Here is a 17428-nt window from a genome sequence, read left to right as displayed (position 1 = left end):
TGTGTGTGTGTGTGTGTGTAGCCTACTTTATGTTTTCAAGGTTTTATTGAATGCATTGCTCTTGTAGTCTTACTTTGGAATTTTAAGAGCAAGAAACATATATTGCATTGTTAAGGAATTCGTTTTTTCATTCAGATAATTAAATCAACATGTATAAATTGCTATTAGGCAATTAATGGGGAGATAATCGGTAATCGAATCGAATCGTAACCGAATCGGACAGGAAAAATTAATCGTTAGATTAACCGATGCATCGAAAAAAATAATCGCTAGATTAATCGTTTAAAAAATAATCGTTTATCCCAGCCCTAATATATATATATATATATATATATATATATATATATATATATATATATATATATATATATATATATATATATATATATATATATATATATATATATATATATATATATATATAAAACACACACACACACACACAATTAACAAAGATACACATTATAGGCCTACACAGTGCTTTAATTTCAGGAAGAATTCTAGTAATCAAATGTAAAATAATACTGCATAGTTTATCATATATATAGCCTAAATTAATGCTTATTAAAGCTGAAGTTATTCAATCGAGTGATTTTCTCTTTGCATTTGGTTGTTTAATTCGCAGTAATTCGTCAGCATGTTTATTTACACCACTGCCTCTTTAAGACAGATGTGCAGATCTATAGGCGACTTTGGCAGATGCACTACATTTTCTCCTGACTATATCCATAATAACTATGTTCATTTTAGACACAAATTGTGTTGTGTTTAAGAGACTCTCCAAGCCGGTCATTTTGACATAGATGTTTGTGTACATTTGATCTTTTCGACGGGAGTGTGAAACCGAAAGTGTAATTTGCTCGTCTCGTTGCGGGCTGTTTTAGAGCGCGCGCCGACTTGGGAACAATCTCTTGCGCATATTTTTGTGCTTTTAATCGCTCTTTTTATTATTAAACGCGTCCCACAACTTACCAACAGTGGCTAGACTATTTTACAACAATCACTGATCGTGCTGATTCTGTGTTACGTTTGAGTTTTAGGGAGAAATGACAGCGTTGCTGCAAAGGGAATTAAGTTGCGCTAGACATAAATATTATAATCATAGGAAGCCAAAATCTAAAATAAAATCAGACTATCACAGATCTAAAGTGTAACCAGGCTATATTTGAATTAGTTCTGTCCTCTGTCATCACTCATTGGGCTCTCTCTCTCTGTCTCTCTGTCTCTTTTCAAAAGTACCGACAGCAGAACCGATAACGTCCGAGTAAGTGATAGATATGAGCGTTACAGTACAGAGACCTCTGAATTCAAAACGTCACTTACAGTGCAGTTTTGATTTCTTCTTCTTTTTTTTCTTTTTCTTCTGTTTAATTCGGAAAAGGTCCTTCTCTTTCCTGTCCCTCCTGTCTTTATCCCTCTTTTTCGCTACAACAGAGAATGAAAAAAAAATATGACTACTGGTTTATGAATGTGAAACTGAGATGAGAAAAAAAAAAGCTCAGTAAACTCACCAAACAACTGACATTTATCCTCCAGTTTGAATTTCCGCTCTGTCTTTATGCAAAGCCCTGAAAACAAAAACATTCCTTAGATGAACAGGAAATGGAAAATAGGAAGAACTCCATACATCATCTTTAAAATCTGCGGAATTAGCTCACCATCAAGGTGCTTGTCCTTCTTGAGAATTTTGTCATGGAGGTTATCAAAGGTTGGAGGAGGCAGTGAGACCTCTGTACTGTCTGAACTGACAGAGGCAGAGGAACGTTTCTTCTTGCAGAACTTAGGAGGCCTCGCACAGCCAGCGCTGTCCATATGAAGCATAAAGCCCTGAGAGGACAGAGCTAGGAAACAAAACAAAAGAACACAACTCTCTGTAATTCAGTTTCATTGATTAACTGTAAATTTAATAGCCATTTGATCAAAATGATCCTGACAAATAACAAGTAATCTTACAAGAAGAAGTAGAGACGGTCCTGCGTCTCTTGTTATCTGGGATATCTGACAAGGTGCTTGTAGGCATGGAAGCAGAAGTGGCCCTGGTGCGACCAACCCTTTCTGGTGAGCAGACCTCGCTGTCCATTTCTTTCTCAGTGTTATGATAGTACTTCAGGTGATAGTCTAACAGCTTTGCTTTCCGGAATGCTTTAGAGCATCCAGGGACTTTACACTTGAATTTATTATGGTCCAGGTCTATTAGAGACTCATTGGGAGCAGTGGGGTCATCAGACTTCTTGCTGTTTATAACTGTGGATGAAGGAGAAAGTTTTATTTAAAATTTATAATTTTTAAACTGCAGAATCTAAATGAAGTGAGTGGAAGACAGGTGTTGATTCATACTTGGCTCTCTGGCATGTTTGTTGGCTTTAGGAGTCCTGGAAGGAACTTTCTGACTTGCAGCTGGACATAAAATGAGTAAACAAACTGTTTTTAAATGCCACAAAATCCAAGCAGCATTACCATTGCAGGATTTAAAAATCTACCGTTGACATTTTCTAAATATCCTGGTTAGTCGCTTTGCTGTTTACTATATCAACAAAACCTTTGTGCCCTTTAAAAGATGTATGGAGAAACATAATAAATAAAGGCAGTCAATGCTTTGGTTACATGGCCAACCTACTTGTCACTACAGAGGGGGAGCTCCCTTCAAGTGTTGTTTGGTTACTGGGTAACATGTCTGTCATCTTGTCCTTCTCAATGATTGGAGACTGAGCACCGCCAGTGGGAGGAGCTGTGGATGGACTTCCTGAAACTGGCTTTTGTGAAGAAGCTTCTGTTTTAACTGCAGTGCTGCTGTCTTCTTCTAAAGAGAGCATTTTAAAATGCAAGATTTAAACAGGTCAAGCATAAATACATTATTCTATTTTCATTTTTTTTTAAATTGCACATTCAAAAAAAGTGTGGGCCTATTAAAATGATCAAAAATGACAGTAAAGACATTTATAATGTGATAAGATGATAATTTTTTAACTTTGTATTCATGAAAGACTCCTGATAAAAATGTATCCGTTTCAAAAAAAATATTAAGCCACACAGCTGTTTTTGCTATTGATAATAATAAGAAATGTTTCTTAAAGGGGTACTTCAGTGCTGGGAAGATGAATCTGTATTTAAACTGAATAGTATTCATTAATGTAGTAGAAATGTGAAATAATTTTTGAATTTGGTGCTTTCTAGGCTGATAAAATTCTCCAGGGTTTCTACTGATAGAAAGCCATATGCTAATCGCTGAAGTAACCTTTTAAGCATCATTATCAGCATACTGTGACACTGAAGACTAGAATAATGGCTGCTGAAAATTCAGCTTTGCCATCCCAAAAATCAAATGTATTTGAAAATATATTAAAATAAAAAGAGTTGTTTTAAATGGCAATACTTTTTCACAATATTAATGTTTTTCTGTATATTTAATCAAAGAAATGCAGCCTTGGTGGTGAGCATGAAAGACTTTCCAAACAATTTTTTTATTTTTTTATCTAATCAATTGGAAACTTTTGAACAGTGCTTTTTAGTGCTTTATTATGCCATAAGCTCTGCACAGTTTGTGTCTCTCACCAGCTTTCTGAGAGCCATCTGGGGGAGGAGGGTGAGTGATAGAATCCCTCATGTGAGGAGAAGAGGGGTAAGCCTGGTCAGAACTTGTTGCTAGACGCTGAGACCGTCTCCTTCTCTGGGGGGAGTTGGGAGGGGCTATGCAGATACAGAAATGTATATTATCATCACATCTATACAATATGAAATTTCAAGTGTGTTATAACTGCTGACAGTTGAAATATATATAATGTCATATATAAAAACTACTGCTCTTAGGTTGACCCACCAGTGTGTGTGCTGTCTGGAAGGGTGTGTGTCGAACTGGATGAAGGACTTGGTTCAGGGGCTGCGGTTGTGTTCTGACTGCTAGCTGTGGACTCTCCCGAGTCGTGTTTAAGTCTTCTTGAGCGAGGCTTGCACAGGGATGGGCTGGAGTGTGATGCTTGGGTTCTTTGGGCACTGGCAGACTGGGATCTCGCTTCAGCTGGACTAGCCTCTGAACCTGACACTTTCTGCAGGGTGGAGAAGAAAACATCACACAGTGTGTGTACTAAAGTGATCATCACATTGATAAGAGTATGTCAGCTTACCTAACATACAGACATATTTATTACAGTATGTACCTGCTGTGATGTTACTGGAAGCTCTTTTGACTCTGCTTTGCATTCAGATTCAGTGTCAGCACATCCTTGATTAAAAACGAAAAGCACACATAAAAAGTAATCACTATGCACTGCTGCTGAATCAGTGTCATAGTTTATTTAGGAAACATAGAAGCCATGATTATAGCATTCACTTTTTTCTCTCAAAGCCAAGCAAAGCAAATACAGCAGAACAAACTGTAAGCGGTCAGTCAAATGGACTTAATTTGTGTGATATATTGGATGTCTTGATATGCACGCTTTCACTGACTTATACAGTCCAATTATCACTTCAATTGTATTTATATCTCCACCTTATAAAAGCTGTGTTACAGTGGCTATGTTAACATGTAGTAGAGTACAGCTGCTTTCAATCGCTTCAGTGTTTATCCAAGCACAGGGCTCCAGACTGTAGCCGAAAATATACTAGTGGCTGTGAATATTAAACTGCAAAATACTATTTAAACATGAATCCTACCAATTTTGCATCTTTGTGTGAATGAATGGTGCAGAAGCGCGGATTCATTTGCCATTTACCCAAGACACTCACCGTCTTTTTAGCCTCTGTCGTGTACCTCTATGAGGACACGAACACATAAAAATCTCCAGAGCCGATCTAAGAGTCACTTCATGAGCATTTACCGTTTCATTTCAGAAAACTGTCATATCATGAACACAGACACTCAAATGTCTTCATGGTAACCCATCAAAATAAAAGTTAGGTTTAACTGGAAGAAATTGAAAAATATATTAGGCTACTGTTGTACAGTAGATTTAAAGGGTTAGTTCTCCCAAAAATGAAATTGATGTCATTAATGACTCACCCTAATGTCGTTCCACACTCGTAAGACCTCCGTTCATCTTTGGAACACAGTTTAAGATATTTTATATATTAGTCCCAGAGGATATGCAGTCTATGCACACTTTACCGTCCATGTACAGGAAGGGAATAAAAACATCATCAAAGTAGTCCATATGTGACATCAGTTAGTTCATTAGAATCTCTTAAAGCATCCAAAATACATTTTGGTCCAAAAATAACAAAAACTACGACTTTATTTAGCATTGTCTTCTCTTCCGTGTTCCTCAAATAAAGATTCAAATGGTTCATGAATCAGTGAATCGATCAATGATTAGGATCGCCAATGTCCCGTGATTTCAGCAGTTTGACACGCAATCCAAACTGACAAACTTGCAAAATCACATGACATTGGTGATCAGTGAATCGATCAATGATTCGGATTCATGAACTGTTTGAATCTTTATTTGAGGATTAAAAACAAACGCGGAAGAGAAGACAATGCTCAATAAAGTCAGAGTGTTTGACCAAAATGAATTTTCGATGCTTCAAGTGATTCTAATTAACCCACTGATGTCACATATTAATAAAATGGTCCTGTCATACTTTGATGATGTTTTTATTCCCTTTCTGGACATGGACAGTAAAGTGTGCATAGACTGCATATGCTCTGGGACTAAAATATAAAATATCTTAAACTGTGTTCTGAAGATGAACGGAGGTCTTACGGGTGTGGAACGACATAAGGGTGAGTAATTAATGACATAAATTTCATTTTTGGGTGAACTAACCCTTTAACTAAATCTCATTGTAATAATAACAATAATAATCATCATCATCATTATTATTATTATTATTATTAGGGGTGCCTAGAGGGTTGCTTCATTTTTACTTGATCTTTTTTTTATAAACAATGTTTACTTTTAAACAGTAGGTTGCCTTTAAATGTTTATATGTATTATTTACTTATAATTGGTCATAATTATATAATCAAATAACAAACTTTTATATACTTATATTTAATTTAATATTTTTTAAATAGTTAAATTAAACAAAAAAAACATTTTGCTGTAGTACAGAAATTGGTACAAAAAAACAAAATATTTATGGTATTGGTGCAGACAACCGGAATTTCGGTATCATGACATCCCTACCACAGAAAATTGGGAAACTGTATATTCGTGCAGTGTGCGCATGTCAAAAAATCTATTCTAATTAGAAGCTTCACTTTATTTATTGTTCAATAAACACTGAGTTAATCAATTTGAATCAATTAATTCCAATTTAAACAAAATGCGTTCATGTAAACATAGCCAATGAGGAATGATAGCTCAAAATGTAGATCTGAATCCAGGTGCAAGGTATTTGAAATGAAATACATACACCTCTCATGCCTTTGCTCAAGTGCAATCGATTACCCTTTGCACACATGCCATAGGTTGCCGACCACTGCTCTATAGGGTTGACTGCCTTTCTAGACATTACCTATAAACTATTTTGTGCCAGAAACTCTAGAAACTAAGCCTTGTTGTGGGTAGTTACTCTCTGCTAATGTTTACCTGCCCCTTTGCTGAGACGAGTCCTTTTACTGCTACTCAAGTTGCCTTGTCTTTTGCTCCTCCTCTTTGCTGTTGCTGATTCAAGCTCCTCAACAGCCGGTTTAACGTCCTCCTCAACAGCCGGTTTAACGTCCTCCTCAACAGCCGGTTTAATGTCCTCCACAACAGCTGGCTTACTGTCCTCTTCAACAGCCGGCTTACTGTCCTCCTCTTCTGAGTCTTGATGTGCTATGTAAAGCAGGAAACAGGCTTATGGTTAGCTGCTCAAAATGACTGAAGCACTGATTTAGGATCAGGCTCCAAACAAATAAAAAAAGGTTTAGGAAAAATATGTAACTGAACGCAGATCAGGAGGCAAGAACTCCACTATAAAATGTCTAGAAACTGCAATTCATTAGGCAAGAAGTCCTAACAAATCACATACCAAGTTTCTCTGATTCGCTCTCATCATCATCGTCGTCATCATCGTCGTCGTCGTCGTCATCATCATCATCATCAAACTCTTCATCCGATCGTCGTTCTCTCCTGTCCTCTCGGTCCTTGTTGCTGTTGGCGCTGGTACGTGGTCTGTTCCCTCCTTTATTCTTGGCTGCAGCTGAGGCAGCCTTCACCAGAGCGATCCAGTCCTGCTTGAACACAAACCAATACACTATCAGTCACATCTGACATTGACTGGTCATAAATACACCTCTTGCCATCGCTAACATCAAAAAAGAAGCTTTTAAAGCTATTAATAATGTAGTAAAAATAACTGTGAATTGGCATCCCTGGGAAGCATTTTACATTCTGAAAGAGAGGAAGAGGTCAAGGAGAATACTATTGAGGGCCAAATTGAAATATACAATCAACTATAAAGCATGCTTAGAATTTATTGTCATACAAGGTCATACAACATTTATCTAGCAGGGTAGCAAAGGCATCAATTAAACTTCAGTAGAACCTGTTTGTTAATTAAACAGAACTGATGAGGGCTCTCTGTGAAATCACTTTATTAAACTTACTTGTCCTTTTGCATCTTCTGGCATGGACTTGATGTGGATTCTTTTCACACATCGAATGACTCCATCATAAAACTGTACAGTGTAAGTGCCTTAAGTACGAAACAAATAACAGCAAATCAGTGCCACTATACATCTTCCGTTATTGTGTAACATTACTGTGTCAAGGCATTCAGTTAAATCCTATGCTTTCTAAAATAGCATTTGAGAACACTTTTCCATTTTGGAAACACTGAACCAAACAATGCTAGTTTCATTTTAATTTATGTATAAATTAAATACCTTTTACAATACCTTTTTGTATTGTATGATGACAGAAGAAACTGTACGTTTCACCCATGTAAAGATGACCTCACCTTCCTTGTTGATACTTTCAATCTTGGCAGGGTAGTAGCGGCAATCTGTCCATCGGGCAAGCACCTCCTCACCATCTCTCAATTCCTAAAAAAGAAATAAAAGCAGAATAGACATGCAATTAATTGCAGTCAACACAACCAAGATAAATTAAACCAACCTGTATTGAAGATATGGGATGTGCTGTGACCATAAAAGTGAATGGTTAGAGCAGAACAAACTGTGATGGACACAGAAAAACTTTCTTTCAGGTAGTACCTGGCAAGCTGATTACAGTAGTTAAGCAACCACATAGATACTAGTTAAAAATTAAATTCAAAAACCACAGAAGTTTCAATTTTATTTAAAGATTCTTAATTATAATTCTAGCTCTAATATTTATTTGATGTCTATACATCAAAAAGGAAAGTGTTCTCTAAATTACACCATTCAAGAGTTTGGGGTAAGTGATTACAAAAATAAATGTGTTATTTTCTATTCATTTAACTTTCTTTTCATCAAATAATCTTAAGGGTTCCCACAGATATATTATGACATGTAATGGTTTTCAACATAAAAATAAGAAATTCTTCTTGAGCACAGAATCGGGATATTAGAAATATTACCGAACAATCACGTGACACTGAAGACTGGAGTAATGGCTGCTAAAAAATTCTGACAGGAATCATTTACATTTGAAAATATATTAAAATAGAAAACAGATATTTTAATTGGTAATACTGTTTCAAGGTATTATTGTTTTTACAATATTTTAATCACATAAATGCAGTCTCGGTCAACATAAGAGACTTAACAAAACTTTACAAAATCTTACCAACCCCAAACATTTGAAGGCTAATGCAAGTGTAACAACACCTCTTTAAATATAAATCTCAAAGGCCTGTTAATTTTTTTTAATTGATGATTGTTTGTGGCCCAACAAAGTATTAAAGATTCTGGTTATGTAGATGGAGGAAAAACCCAAACAATGATGGGACAAGCAGTTGAGAGAGCCAGATCAAGGTAGATGGGCAATTGAGGTATGTACTTGTCTCTGCTGAGGTAAGTCTTTTTGGTCCTCTGTGCTCTCTGTACTTCCAGGAAGCTCACGAAGGCGAGATGCTCTCATCTCGCTGAGTCTCTCCTGGCAGAAATGTTTGTAAGACAAGAATTAATCAATCACTCATCTCATTAACAAATGAGTGGCTGAAAACTTCAATAATGTTTAGTTTAGAAGGTGAAAAACTTAATTCGGCACTATACATATATACTCTAACAGCCCACAAAAGACCCTGCATTTTCTCATGCTTGCCAAGTCATCCTAGACAGCTCAGACCATAAACATATCTGACAAGAGGAAGTACTTCAAACATACAGACACCTCCTCTTCTTTGAGACCCTCTTTGCGGAGTGCAGGTCTCTCTAAAGGCCGAAGTCTGCTGCTGTCCCAGAGAATCCATTCGTCGTACCTATGGCTCCAACGGTCAAAATGCACAAGCATCTTTCCCTCGTCATAATCAATCTTCTCGATACGTGAAGGGTACCTGTGAAGAAAGCATTAAACAGAGATCATTGATAGGTATAGCTTGAAAAACAACAAAGCACTGAACACACTTAAAACTTTAATAACGGCCCATTCAAGAAATCTAAACATGAAAACAAACAGTCCTTAATGATTTTTTTTTTACTTGTATTCGTTTTAAACTAGACAAAAATATGAATCAAGTGGGTATGTAAAAACTGTAACTGCTCTTACACAAGGGTTTTTAAAGTTTAAGATGCCCCATCCTAATGTAGTTTCTTGTATAAAGACCTAGTTTATATTGTTAAATATTTATACTATAAATGTGTCAAAATATTATTTGGAAAATATTTAGTTACTATTCATTTGAATTTTAGAGCTTTTTTCCCCACTTGCTTTCACATTTGAATTATTATTTGATTTATTTTAGCCACCTTCCCAGACCCCAGTTTAAAAAGCACTGTTATAACAAACAATATGCTAGCAGCAGTTATTTTATCACACTTTTAAATGGACCTTCAAAAATAATTTGTACCATTTTTGCAGGTAGTCCTGGGCCTCAACCCTAGCGCCAACCTCAAAAGTGATCCCTGGTCGATTTGGAGGTTTCTTGCTCATTTTGAGTGTACTCTTACCAGGTCTTCCTCAAGACACAAATGCTCTTTCGTCCTGTGGACGGACCTAAAAATGCAAAGAAATGATCTATGAGTCTATAAATCAACAGAACTATCTTGAATGCACAAATGACAGACATATTCCTTACATTGACTTTCAATCAAAAAAGCCAAATCTTTCATTCCTATATCATGCATTACATTTGCATGGGTAGTATTTGTTGATGTACCAATAAACATGCACGGTTTCATTTAAGCTGGCAAAATATGTTCAACTATTTTACCAGCTTGCAAGATGTAGCCTAGACCAGGCCTTTGATCACCCTTCTGTATTCTGGTACACTCATATCAGGGATATTTCCCAAACGTTTGCACACTTAACGTGTCCCGTAATAGCATCACATGCAAACAAAAGAAATCAACCAAATATAAGTTTTTAAAGCTGGACAGTAGCTAACTGAGCTATCCAGCTACTATACCATACTACACTTGTGACAACCTGGCGCACAAACTAAATCACTATGTAAATAAAAATGGTTACCCTTTACAGAAAACGGAACTATCTAAAATACATTGATACAAATTTTAGAGTGAAAACAAAAATCGAATCAAATAAGAGGGTAACTGACTCTTTTAGCTGGATTATCATAGCTCGCTAATGCTAGGTATTGGCTAACGAGCTTCTCACATTTTCTGCAGCCTGGATACAATTGTCAAGTTTTTCTTTAAAGAACTACAAAACCCGTGAGCATAAAAAATACACCTCAATAATTTAAAGACGAAACTTCAAGCAAAACCTCTCATTGTCCAGTTAGCACAGCAGAACTAGCCAAGCAGCTAATGCTGTACCAGCTGACTAGCTAAACCGTTCCGAAGGGATAAAACTATGTGCAAAAAAAGAGAAAAAAAATGACAGGCCAGGTTTTATCTTTGTTAAACCGACTCGAAGATTGACAGTTGCTTTCTGACGTCCGCTATACGCGTGACATGTAGATTTACCTTTGCAAATTCATTGAGAGAATAGCAATTAATTCCTATAGTGTATTGTGATCATTCAAGCTCAGTTACTTTTACCCAAACTGAACGTGTGCGCGCACGCACGCGACGCACAAAATGCCCGAAGGCACGCGCACCGCAGACTGACACGTGACCGACATTCAGACGCATTGTTTTGTTTGTTTTATATTAAAAGAGACAGGCTTTAAATCGACCACCTCAAATGTTGTTTTGTTTTGCTGTGAGACTGTTCCAATTAGTTTGAATCAAAATATTCACATGAATTAAAAGGGAACATTAGGCCTATTTAAAATCTGAATTTTGGCTAACATCAACTGGTCTACAGTGAGTCGAAATTGTCTAATTTTATTTCTCTGGTAGATAGGAATTTATGACATTATGCTGCATATCAAACGTTTTTGTGTCTATTTTTTTTGTAGATTTGTGTAGGCTATAAGATATTGGTGGAAAGATTAAATTATATCTATTTCCCTTAATAACACAATGACTATTGTTTCATCATCATCATCATCATCATCATCATCATCATCATCATCATCATCATCATCATCATCATCATCCTGCACATTCTGAACTTATCTAAATAAGTTTATTAGTAAATGCAGTAGCCTAAATGCATTCTTAACCTTGTCAAAAAAGTCCTATTAGAATTTCAATATATCTTATTGAATATCTTATTGGATTCTTAAAATCCTATTGGACATTCTGATTTATTTTTAAGGAATTAAACTTTGTCCTGTGTTTTTTTTTTATTGTTACTTTTTATATGAATTAATTGCTTTTTAGAGTAGCCTAACTTAACTTTTTTAGAGTGACATTTTTTATGTGTATGTGTGTGTGTGTGTGTGAGAGAGAGAGAGAGAGAGAGAGAGAGAGAGAGAGAGAGAGAGAGAGAGAGAGAGAGAGAGAGAGAGAGAGAGAGAGAGAGAGAGAGAGAGAGAGAGAGAGAGAGAGAGAGAGAGAGAGACCCAATTTATCCTACAGGAAATTTATGTATTTGTTATTATAAGACAATTTCCACAGAATCCTATAGGAATCAGATAAGACAAGACAAGATGAGACATAACTATCCTATAAGACAATTCCTAACGGAATCCTATTGGGACAGTTTCAGAATATGATCGAAATTCTAAATAGAATCCTATACAGGTTTCTTATTGGAATCCTTTAGGATTTTTTAACAAGGGTAAAGGTGCATCTCTCCCCATCCCTTTATATATTGAAATGTTGTTTGCCTTCTTACAAACAATTAGTCATAAATATTAGTCTTTGTATAATTTCTAATTTGTTTATTGTCTGAAAGATTGTTTGTGTGTTATTGTGTATTCTGTTTGTTAAAATTGCAATAAAAAATGCAACATCATAAATAAATTGAGGGACACATGAACATCTGTCGCCATCTGCAGCTCAGCTGCTTTATTTACCAATAGAAAAAGAAAAATCATGATGATGTTATAAGTTTGATTTCAAAACTTGAAAATATATTGTTAATTATGTCCATTATAAAATTCCAAAAATGCAGGCTACAATACATTGAATAATAATAATATTTATCATATTGATAGCAAACTGTAGGTGAAACTCTTTTCATTCAACCCATTTACACTCATGTTGCAAATGATTTTACATTGTGAATTTAATTTTTCATCATCCGTCTAGATCCAATATGGCAGTTATTAAAAAATACATTGTAGTTTGCTCCTCCAGCAGAAACGAAATCAGACACGGTCTTCTTTCCCTGAAAATTCTTTTGTTTTTTAAACTGTAAAAAAAAAAAAAAAAAAAAAAAAAAAAAAAAAAAAAAAAACTTAGGCAAAAACCAAAATTATTGAGGTATTAAATACATGCATGTCATTGGTATCTTATTTCTAAAAAACATAAACTTTAATAGATTTTAAAGGATGTTTATGTACACATAAATACAACAAACTCTTTGCAATCCGTTGCACTCATATCAGAGTTGCAGAAACTGAGAATTACTTGCCTTCCAGTTATTGCTCATATGATGTGCGTCCACAACAACAGTCTCGGATGAGATGCCAAAGCCTTTTCCTTTATGGATCAGCCATTTAGTGCCATCTTCTAGAGTGACTCTAAAAGCAGGACCAAGCAAAAGTCATGCAAATGTAAGATATTGAGCCTTTTGTTTCCCATGATGCATGTATTATAAAATACAACTATTTATTATATCCTAAGTTAACCTGACTCCCGAGTGGCTTAATGGACAGAGTTGGAAAGACATCCCCTTCAGAGGTCTGGTTAACAGTTCCGCCTTGAAGACTTTAGAGTTGTAAAGTTTCCTCAGATCAGACTTGGAAAGGTCATAACTGTAAGAGTTTTCTTTCCCTGAAGATTCAATGTGATGGAAAATAGATAATTTCCGTAAATGTACACCATAATCAATAATCTTTCTTGATGGTTATTTAAATTAAATACAATTTGAATATAGAGAAGATGCAGACAGTATTGTGAAAGTAATGTTAAGCGAAAAATAAACAAAATTTGTAAATGTACCATTGCCCGATGAGGATTCAGCCACTATAGCCAACAAGGCCACGAAGAGCAGACTCAGTGTCGTCTTGAAGGACATCACGGTTCACAACGAACTGGAGCTTGAATAAAAAAAATTGTTACCAGCGCAGTTTTTATATTTTTTTACCCTGTTATCCTCCGCCTTTTCCAATCTTTTCTAAACAAACATGGCTTGCCCATTCAGAGCAGGACTGCACAATTTAAAAAAGGTTTGAAAGGTTATTGGTTTTAGCGCTGTGCTTTTTTTATTATTCTGAAGCTCCACCAGAGGTCATGTTGTTCCCTGAAAAATGGAAAGAGGGAAAAGCCAGAATTGCACAACATAACAGATTTGGCATTAATTCAAAATAAAATTAAGGTGTAAATTAAAATGTTAGCTACAGCCATGGCCAGCGACATTGGCAGTGACAAAAGTAGGTTTGCAAAGTTTGCTGCTTCAGTTGCTGTGGTGGTGATTCATTGTTTCTAGTGAAGGGGGTCGTGGGCCGACACCCTTGCCTCTTCATCATGTGGCTCTTATCCTTTGAATGATTTTTTAAAACCTCATGAATTAAATAATCAGTTATTATCTTTTCAAAATAATGAATTATTGACAATCCATTTTATGTGAACATTAATACATTTAACTATTATTTAATATGATTTAGATTCTATGTCTGCTGTATGGTGTCTAATTTGCTTTCAAGAGACGGTCTGACAAAGACAGTCTGACCGAGATAGCCTGACCTCTATATCTGGGTCCTTGGAGAGAAAGTTAGAACTTTCAAGAGGTGAATCCTGCCTGTTGTTAGTAACCCCAGGACAGGAAGGGGTGGGGGGATTTGAGTTGTGATTTCTTCCCTTTTATATAATGTGATTTTTCCCATTGATAGAAGTGTGTTTTTGTCTTTATATTGCTTTATAGAATGAGGTAGATGGCATTAGTGATACTTTTCTTTCTGGAGATTGGTTTGTCATGTGGTGTTGATATTTTGTTCTGTTGATAAGCTCATAGGACGCACCAACCTTGGAGGAGAGATATGCCCTAGAGTCTTGTGTGTGTGTGTGTTACATGTTCTGTGCAGGTCTTCCGACTGGATTGGACCGCTTTTTCTCACACCCTCTTGGCGTCTTTCTAGGACTCCCCTGAAGTGAACACTACACCAATCTTGGGATTGTCTGATGTATACATCCTGATTAACAACAACAACAACATCTCCTATCTATTCTCGCGTGACACATTGTTTAGTCTTAATCCACATGTCCTTAATGATGGAAATCATGCCCTTGAAATGGGTATAATTTGTGTAAATTTTCTGTGTACGGTAGAGTCTGGCCTGCCACCGCCCTGAGAGACTCTGAAGCTGACTCTACCGATGAAACTGCAAACTATTCTTCAGTAAAATTCTCTCTGATGATGATTGAACATCCTGACTCCTGGTCTTCATTTTGCATATCTGGTCTCTGGGTCTTAAACTGTTAACCCCTAACACTAGATTATTGTGAAGAGTGATCAGATTTAAATAGCTAAACAAATTTACTTCATCACAAAAAAAGTTTTTGGCCCTGGCACAAAATGACCAGCTAACATAATTTCACTAATCATATCATCAGCACATGAGAAAGTGTAAACAAATACTAGTCAGGTAAAAACCCTCAATGATTCTAAAAGAATTATAAGAATGATCGCTATTAAAGGAGGGAAGAAGAGCTTCCAAGCATTTTGTTCTTGCGTTAGCAATGGTTACCTCCAAAGAAAGACGTACAGCCATCATCATTTTGCATCAACATGTCCTGTTGATGCAAAATTGCTGTAAAGAATATTGTTCCTAAAAGAAGCATTTACCAGATAATCAAGATCAAGGAGAGTGTCCAGCAAGTGCCAGGACTGTCTCCTCCTGTGGAAGAGCTTGCTCACTATTGGCAGCAGGTGCATGTGAGTGCATCTGCAAACATGCCATTTGGACAACGGCCTGGGGTTGGTTGCATAAACTGCTAAGACTAGTCTTACAAGTTAGTTTTAAAGTCAGTTATATAAAAACATAGTTGGTCTAATTTGGTAAAGTAAGATTGACTACACCTAACTAACTGCAACATTGTGGTGTCAATGCTTAAAGGGTTAGTTCACCCAAAAATGAAAATTAGATGTTTATCTGCTTACCCCAAGTGCAGCCAACATGTGGGTGTGTCTGTTTCTTCAGGAGAATACAAATGAAGATGTTTAGCTCCAACCGCTGTGTGCCAGTCATATAATGGGGTGAATAGAATAGGTAACAATTCTATGAGAGGAAACGTAAACAAAAATACATGCTTAGGCAACGTGCACAAAAACGTGCACAACGTCCGTCTGATGAGGTCAAAACCGACACGATCATAGACATTGTCCTCATTTGGGCTGCGCAGATCGATCGAATGAGGTATCTACATGGTATATATCTATGATCGCTTCGGTTTTGACCTCACCTAACGGTTGGGTAAGGGTAAGTTCCCTATCAAGAGGTTCCTCGTATTGCGTATGGGAAAATCTAATTTTCTCGAGAATATGAAGCAAAACTTTATTAATAAAGGTATCTATGTAAAGCGCAGTGCAGCTGCACGGCAATAGCCAGGTGCGAGGAGCGCTCTGATTGGATTCCCACCGGGTCTCCGCCTTCAGCCAACTGCGTTCCAGCTGCGCCATCCAGCTGCGCCATCCGGCGTTAAATATCCTTTATTCTGTGTGTCTATGTTGAGTGTGTGTGTGTGTGTGTGTTGCCGCTGCAACGCCACTTCTAAGAGCTTACAGGCTTGTTCTATGCGTGGATTCTCTCGTTCCGCCGCGCCGAATAAGCCCCGTGGAAAGACGGAGCTCTCCCTCTTCTCTCGTTCCGTCTCGCTGTATAAGCGCCGCGGAGAGACATTGTTAGAGCACATGAGCAAACTCAAGCCGAAGCTCTCCTCACTCTGCCGCCGCAGAGTTTTCCTCACTATTCCTCCTCTCGTTCCGTCGCGCTGAAGAAGCGCCGCGGACAGAAAAAGTTTTTCCTTACTCTTCCTCTTTTCACTGCAGCGCCCTTTCCACAGCGCGCGTTCGCTGACTAGAGCGTGCTTACATCATAGCACGCGCTCACTGTCAGAGCATAACGCCGTCGGAATATGGCTGCCAAGCTAAGCCTTTTTTCACTCTATCGGATTAAAAAGGAGAAACGGCCGAAACATCTTCCCTCACATCTCCCTATTTACAGAAATGAGAGAGTGTGGGGAAGGTGTGAGGGAAGATGTTTCGGCCGGGACTTTTTATTGCGCCGAGCTGAAGTACTCTCAGAAGTGCTATTCCGCCATACATTATAGTTCTCCTTTTTAATCCGATTAGAAACGCGCCACGTTTTATTTTGTCACCATACTTGATCGTTTAACTATTCGTGTAACTGTATTTAAATAGGGAAAAGATGGAGGTGTTTGGTACTTCTAACTTGATCTCTGTTTGGTACCATAGTGAATGAACTGGGCTTGGTGGGCTAAGCTAATCAGATCATCACCGCGCGTCAGAGAGATTAAGAGCATGCACTGAGACGAGAGAGGTATGTATCAACTCGTTTTAGTTAAGGGAATAACATAGTTTAATATGAAAAAGCGGTGAAGTAACCCTTTAATTCAGCCCCATAAACACAAATAAATCACAAATAAATCCGGCCATGGCCGGATTACACCATGGACTTCCTTATATTCTCCCAGTTCCCTTGGTTCAGGTGACTGAAGATGTAAATATTGCAGCCAGCTAGCCTGTGGTCAAACACGCTTGCCTGCTGGCTTTTGCCTCGGTTAAGCGAGTGGGTGGCTTACACGCACTCTCCGTGAGCCCTTCCTGTCCCTGGCAACACGATTGCTATTGCGTTCCCCTTATACACAATCGTTCTTAAGCAC

At 37.2% G+C, this 17428-nt stretch overlaps 2 protein-coding genes across 5 annotated transcripts in view; both read right to left on the bottom strand.

The window, feature by feature from the left end:
* Positions 1–11128, bottom strand: part of phf20l1 (PHD finger protein 20 like 1) — a 21780-nt gene extending 10652 nt beyond the window's left edge. The window contains exons 1-17 of one of the 4 annotated variants that reach the window (XM_067448449.1): positions 10997–11128; positions 9919–10064; positions 9237–9405; positions 8910–9005; positions 7885–7969; positions 7532–7620; positions 6955–7159; positions 6531–6758; positions 4155–4219; positions 3818–4043; positions 3553–3687; positions 2618–2800; positions 2338–2397; positions 1954–2244; positions 1659–1841; positions 1512–1568; positions 1324–1425 (exon numbers count right to left, since the gene is read on the bottom strand). In XM_067448449.1, the coding sequence (XP_067304550.1) occupies positions 1324–1425; positions 1512–1568; positions 1659–1841; positions 1954–2244; positions 2338–2397; positions 2618–2800; positions 3553–3687; positions 3818–4043; positions 4155–4219; positions 6531–6758; positions 6955–7159; positions 7532–7620; positions 7885–7969; positions 8910–9005; positions 9237–9405; positions 9919–10001 (2257 nt within the window). In that variant the 5' untranslated portion in view covers positions 10002–10064; positions 10997–11128. The remainder of the gene's footprint in view (positions 1–1323; positions 1426–1511; positions 1569–1658; positions 1842–1953; positions 2245–2337; positions 2398–2617; positions 2801–3552; positions 3688–3817; positions 4044–4154; positions 4220–6530; positions 6759–6954; positions 7160–7531; positions 7621–7884; positions 7970–8909; positions 9006–9236; positions 9406–9918; positions 10065–10996) is intronic. The other 3 variants (XM_067448450.1, XM_067448451.1, XM_067448452.1) reach the window with 3 other exon arrangements.
* A 338-nt stretch (positions 11129–11466) lies between these two features.
* On the bottom strand, positions 11467–13626 carry LOC137083502 (uncharacterized). Its single transcript, XM_067449451.1, has 4 exons — positions 13529–13626; positions 13216–13360; positions 12999–13107; positions 11467–11574 (listed from the first exon to the last, which is right to left on the bottom strand). Exons 1-4 carry the CDS (start codon positions 13602–13604, stop codon positions 11467–11469), a joined length of 438 nt encoding a protein of 145 aa, XP_067305552.1. The 5' UTR covers positions 13605–13626.
* Positions 13627–17428: the final 3802 nt, after the last annotated feature.

Source organism: Pseudorasbora parva, chromosome 7 (assembly GCF_024679245.1).
Source record: "Pseudorasbora parva isolate DD20220531a chromosome 7, ASM2467924v1, whole genome shotgun sequence".
Lineage (NCBI taxonomy): Eukaryota > Metazoa > Chordata > Actinopteri > Cypriniformes > Gobionidae > Pseudorasbora > Pseudorasbora parva.
Note: the sequence above shows the minus strand (reverse complement) of the source record. Positions and strands in the feature narration are given on the sequence as shown.

Coding starts and splice junctions, on each gene's coding strand:
- LOC137083502 (XM_067449451.1), bottom strand. CDS start 13,604: ATGTCCTTCAAGACGACACTGAGTCTGCTCTTCGTGGCCTTGTTGGCT. Junction 13,361..13,528: donor TGAATCCTCATCGGGCAATG/GTACATTTACAA, acceptor TTGAATCTTCAG/GGAAAGAAAACTCTTACAGT. Junction 11,575..12,998: donor ATATGAGCAATAACTGGAAG/GCAAGTAATTCT, acceptor CAGAATGTGCAG/GATGATGATGATGATGATGA.